Source organism: Sinocyclocheilus anshuiensis, unplaced genomic scaffold, assembly GCF_001515605.1.
Source record: "Sinocyclocheilus anshuiensis isolate Anshui unplaced genomic scaffold, SAMN03320099.WGS_v1.1 scaffold2542, whole genome shotgun sequence".
In the NCBI taxonomy this organism is placed as follows: Eukaryota; Metazoa; Chordata; class Actinopteri; order Cypriniformes; family Cyprinidae; genus Sinocyclocheilus; species Sinocyclocheilus anshuiensis.
In genome coordinates this window covers 56,364-62,819 of record NW_015549697.1, presented here as the reverse complement: position 1 = coordinate 62,819, position 6,456 = coordinate 56,364, and the positions used below count along the sequence as shown (strand labels likewise).

At 35.0% G+C, this 6,456-nt stretch overlaps 1 protein-coding gene across 1 annotated transcript in view; it reads left to right on the top strand.

The window, feature by feature from the left end:
• Nucleotides 1–302: 302 nt before the first annotated feature.
• The window catches only part of LOC107660492 (neuronal acetylcholine receptor subunit alpha-9-like), a 28,392-nt gene continuing 22,238 nt past the window's right edge, over nt 303–6,456 (top strand). The window contains exons 1-4 of the mRNA XM_016449811.1: nt 303–348; nt 2,833–2,978; nt 5,189–5,343; nt 5,537–5,720. Coding sequence (XP_016305297.1) covers nt 303–348; nt 2,833–2,978; nt 5,189–5,343; nt 5,537–5,720 — 531 coding nt within the window. The remainder of the gene's footprint in view (nt 349–2,832; nt 2,979–5,188; nt 5,344–5,536; nt 5,721–6,456) is intronic.

Below are 6,456 nucleotides of genomic sequence, written 5' to 3'. Positions count from 1 at the left end.
TAATCACACATTCTTCTTGCATAAGTATCTCCACAGTGAAAAGAAGTGTGTGTACGTGTGTTAGTGTGCATGCTATGTGATACCTCGGCTCTTGTTCCAGAGAAACAGTAAGAATGACATTCAGGCCTTCAGTGTTGTACCTGGCACACCACCACTCTCAACGTTCAGACCGCTATGGGACTTTTTGCAATCGCTCTGTCCTCCTCTGCAGGAAATAACATATGACCATGGATGGTAAATGAGAAGCAACAGCAAATAATAACGGGCAGATTTTATTTTATTTTTTGCCATTCTTCTGAAAAATGAAGATCATATTTCTTGTGGTTCACATTAGCATGTTGCTACATGGTAAGTCCATGCTCTTTTTAATGCTGATACTGACAAAAGATAAATCATTTTTCTAATCAGTATTTTGTCTCGTTTTTCAGTAGAAGATAACTGAACATTCTTAAAACAAGATTAATTTCTCTGATAAGCAATATTGTTTCAGATAACAATAGATTTTCAGAGTAAATATTTTGAACTAATTTTCATACCTCATTAACAAATAGTATTTCTTGTTTTAAATATGTGTATGTATGTACTATTATATATTTGCTATTTATCTATACACTATATATATATATATATATATATACAGGGACGTGCACAGACATTTTGAGGGGCATGGGCTCAAGTTGAAAAAAGGGCACTTCTCATATTTATTTAATTTTTTTTCTAAATAAAACATTAAATATATTAGGGGTGTGCGATATTGACAAAAAATATATATCTCAATATTTTCTGTGATCTTATCGATAACGATAATTAGACGATATTTTGCTGAGTGTGTTATTGTGCTGATATCATAAGGACTACTGTGGACAGCTGACTCTTAAAGTTTTTGATATTCTGCATATTCTGTGGTGATCAGTTCACAGCAGTGATGGATATATATATATATATATATATATATATATATATATATATACAGGGACGTGCACAGACATTTTGAGGGGCATGGGCTCAAGTTGAAAAAAGGGCACTTCTCATATTTATTTAATTTTTTTTCTAAACAAAACGTTAAATATATTAGGGGTGTGTGATATTGACAAAAAATGTATCAATATTTTCTGGGATTTTATCGATAATGATACTTAGACGTTATTTTGCTGAGTGTGTTATTGTGTTGATATCTTAAGGGCTACCATGGACAGCTGACTCCTAAAATATTTGATATTCTGCATATTCTGTGTGGTGATCAGTTCACATCAGTGATAGAAATTAATCTTTTCCAGTAAGTTTAAATTGATGTTTTACCTTTTATGGGCAGTTTTACCTTTATAAAGCCCTTTTTTTTCTAAAAGTGTGCATCATCTTTTCAGTCAAATTCTTAAACTGAATCAGTCAATTAGAATAATAAGTCATTTGGGCTGTTACCAAGCAAATTAAATCAGTATTGACAAAATTAATCTTTGCAATGCAGAGAAAACACAGAAGCAGCATTTGAAGGGGAATTTAGATGCATTTACACTCTGTTCACTCTGCAATTACAAATGCATTAATACTGTTTTGATATTTTAAACGTAAAACGTTGAATACTGATATCTGAAATTATATAAAAAAAATTAAAAGATACTTTAAATGTGAAATTAAAACCGCCAGTAGGTGGCAGCAAGTCACTGTTAATAAGTCAGTCATTGCGACTGAACCGAATCATTTAAACGGCTGATTCATTCAGGAACAAAACAGTGTCATGTTGCTCAGAGACGCAAATTGGAATTATATTTGTTGGCGAAATAGAGCAAAAACAGTCAATATTGTGTCTAAAATGTAAATGTCTTAATATAAAATTCTTGTTTATTGAACTACTGTATAAAATCCATGTCACATTTGTAATCATGCTGCTTTTTGGTGGAAAAAAAATGTCAGTCTTCGCGTGATACTGATTAACTATATGAAATGATATAAATATATACATTTCTGCCCCCATCTTGAATTTTGTGATCATTCTAAATGCATTTTAATAAACTGAATCATGCAGTGAAAGAATGTGCACTGGTCTAACCTAGACTTCTTATTGCCCTAGCTAAACTTTAGCTAACTTAAATGGTAGCTAGGTAGCAAGACATATTAACTATATTTGCCTTTTGCATAATTAGCTGTAAATTTGGGGCACAGGTAGCTTAGTCTTTGTTCATCACCATTCACCTCCACAGCAAGACAAACACAGCTGGAAAGGGAGGGAGGGCTTCACTTCTGTGGCTCTCTGCCTATCTGTGATGCGCGTGTGCCGATCAATGTGCGCTACACTGCTGTGCTGCGCGCGCGGAGGGGAGAAAGGCATCAGAACTCGAGTCTCTCAACATTTCCCGACCCGACCTGATATTTTGATTTTTTATTTGTTTGACAGGGAAAGCTGTGCGCAAACAGAAACATACACATATATTCATTTATATATATATATATAAAAAAAACTTTCTCTCCAGGAAGAAAAAGGGCAGGTGCTCAAGCCCTCTTTGATGTCTATGTGTGCACGTGCCTATATATATATATATATATATATATATATATACTGTGGTGATGATTACCATTTGTATTCATGGCATTTATGTCAGTATACTAAAGAATTGTGGTGTTATCATACTACATGTCTAAAACAAAATGTGTTTTACTATTTTTGTTACTCTTTATTGGTGCCTTACAAAAATCACTATGGTAGTCATAGTTTCACAAAACTACTATACCTGAGGAAATATTGCAATGATTTGTTAAATTTCAACAAATGCATTATTTTTTATGCTATATGTCTCAACATTTTTAATGAAAACAACTAAATAATGTCCTCTCTAGTTGTTTTCTCTGCTCAGGGTCGTTTTGCTCAAAAACTGCTGAATGACCTAATGGAGAACTATTCTAATGCATTACGGCCTGTGGAGGACACAGACAAAGCCCTTAACGTCACTCTACAGATCACACTCTCACAAATCAAAGATATGGTGAGCACTAAACACACACGACTACGGAACATTGCACCTATTTTACCTCATGCTTTTACTGAATGATAGAACAGAATGAGGTTACAGCTACATGCATCAGAGCTACTGCAGAAACAGTGGGTTTGAAATCACGAGATCAAGGCATACAGTATATCTCACCAGCAAAACACCCACACGCTGTCCGACTGGCCTTGATGTGGCATGGCTGGTGAGCACTAAACACACACACACACACACACACACACACACACGTCTATGGAATATTGACATTAAATCCTGCACCTATTGTACCTCTTTACAATTTTAATTAATAATAGAACAGAATGAGTTTACAGCTACATGCATCAGACCTACTACAGAAACAGTGGGTTTGAAATCATTTCCGTTGGTTCGGAGATCAAGGCATACTGTATATCGCACCAGCAAAACACCCACACCCTGTCCAACTGGCCTTGATGTGGCATGGCGTGTGTATGTTCTGATCATACTTTGGCAACTTAATGCTGAAACCGCAAAGATTGCACAATTGCCCCAAACTTTTAACCTCTGAAAATACATGCCTAGCTCAAATTCATACTTATGCAGACTAAGTACTTAAATAACAACAGTTAACGATGTAGTGACAGAAAATTAGCTAATGGTGCCTAGCCAATTTCAAAGCATGTTTTACTCTTGAAAAGCTTTTGCTTTAGCACACAGATTTTACTTTGGACGTCAAGTGGAGAACCACCAAAGCAACTTATATGTAAACAATTAATTAATTTAATAAGATCATACAGCTACACTGGAATGGTCAACAGTGGGGAAAAATGATTTTTGTCCAAATAATTATGCAGTTACAGAATTACCAACCAGCCAAAACTGGCCCCACTGGATTAATAGATGTGGTCTTCACTATTGTTGCAATTATTATGGATAACTCTAGGTGTCAGTACTTATCAAATGTTTAATGTGTGTATCTTCTCATCAACTCTCTGTATCCTGTGACAATGTAAACGTTATATGCGTGTATGTATAGTGTGAGCTGCGTGACTAATGTATAATAGTTTCTAGCAAGTGTGCCACTGTGGATCATGTTTTATCCTCACTTCAAAGTGTTTATTTAGTGCAACAGTATGTGTGATCAAGTAAACTACAAAAGTGTTGGATAATAAGATGTGTAGTTTTTTTTTCTCCAGTAGGTTATTTATTTATTTACGTGTTATAAAAGTTTTGCCTTTTACATATATATATATATATATATGCACACACACACACACACACACACACACACACACACACACACATTATGAGTATAGCAAACTGAGTGAAACATTTAATTAACAAATTAATATAAACTTCAGAATATCTTACTATATGGCTTCAAACTGAAGTGCTGAATAAACTCTACAAGTTTCTGAAAAATTGTTATCCAGCATGATTTCAGAATGGTTTAATCTTGTACATCTTGTGCTTCAATGGAAGCAATAACACCTGTTTGCACAAAATACTGCAAATTAGTGTATATGATGACAGAAATGTCATTTTTGGGTGAACAACCTATTTAAATGCTCTAATTCAGATGTAATTGTATGGTTTTACATTCAGTGTTTGTGTCTCTGTCTGTCTGTGGATGATGGTTATATAAGACACTGGTGGTCATTGTTATGTGTGTTCCAGAAAGAGACAATGAATTTCTCATTCAAGAAGCACTGAATTTCCGCCCTGATAAAACTCAATCAAATATTAATTTACTGAACCTGAAGAGTACTTTTAACCAATGAGATGTGATATGTAGAAGGCATTAAGTGCAACCTTAGGGTTCAGACTTTCTTTCCTTCCATTCTTCATTGTTGTGAGAAAGTGTTCCATGTACAACAACAGGGTTTTATCTTGCAGTGCAAGACCCTGTGTGACTGAATACTTGGTCTTAACATACCATGTAACCCATACTGTTACCTCAAAGACAAATAGATATCTAACCTTATCACATTTGAACATGTTCACAGTAAGCACATAAGGTTTCAAGCTCCAAAAGGACATAAGGTGGTGCAAAAGAAATCCATACAACTCTAGTTATGTCTTCTGTGATCACTATGTATGATAAATAGACCAAGATTTAGGTGGTTATTCACAAATCAAATAACTGATTAATTCATATATACAGAGCCTAAATAAATAAAAAATGATGTGCAGGTTTGTAAATTAAAGTTGCTTTTGCTTTGTGCTAGGATGAAAGGAACCAGGTGTTGACCACATACCTTTGGGTGCGTCAGATCTGGCATGATGCTTATCTGCATTGGGATAAAGATGAGTATGATGGACTTGAGGTCATTCGAATACCCAGCAATCTTGTTTGGAGACCAGACATCGTTCTGTATAACAAGTAAATACATGTCACATACACACATTATCTTGCATAAAACAGGGAAACATACAAATTTGTTAATTTAAATATGACATAATATGAGAATGTAAACATTCATTCATTCTTAACTAATATAGACAACAGACTCAAATTTGATTCATGAATACATATAAGACTGAATTATTGACGTCCATATTTGTTTTTCACTCAGTGCGGACGAGGAGGACTCTTCAGGACCCCCAGACACGAATGTGGTGTTGAGGTATAATGGTGAGATCACTTGGGACTCCCCTGCCATCACTAAGAGTTCCTGTAAGGTGGACGTCTCTTATTTCCCCTTTGATAGTCAGGAATGCAACCTTACCTTTGGCTCCTGGACCTATAATGGCAACCAGGTATATGCACTTGATAGGTGTACATACTTAGCAAGTACAATAGTAAGCATGCATAATGTTGAATTATTCCAATAAGTTGCTTTGGATAACAGGTGACCTTAACTACTATGTACTTACATTTAAATTAATAATTTGATACAATGCACTTATTATGTACATTGTAGCGTCTGCGTAGCATCATGCATGATCTTTGGGGTTTTATGGCTTAAGAGACCCTTTTAGCTTTTGACATTTGCATATAAATTACAGTCCTGGTCACAGACTTTACACTTATATGGGTGCTAAATGGCCAATGGTTCCCCCCCACTATCAAGGAGATGCTAAACAGTTTCACCACTCTCGTCTGACCATTGAATTTCAAACACATTCCAAAGAGACGTAAATGACCCCCGGGGCCAGGCACCGATGGGCCTGGCTGACCAAGCAAACTAACACACACACACACAAACACACACACGTAAAGACCTTTTACTCTATTATAGTTTAGTGGTAATATTGATTCTGCTACAGTTAATTCGAAGATCTAATCTTAATATTTATTATTAATCATAACCAGTTATAATTAGTCATAAATATTTCCCTTTTGAGCTGATTTACTACAACATACATGTTTTTACATTGTACTTGTATTTTTAAAAATGCCTGCATGTAATTGCATCTGTAATTAAATTCTGTAATTACATTTATAATTACACTGTTGACCCATCCCTTACACCTTAACCCACCCTTAAACCTA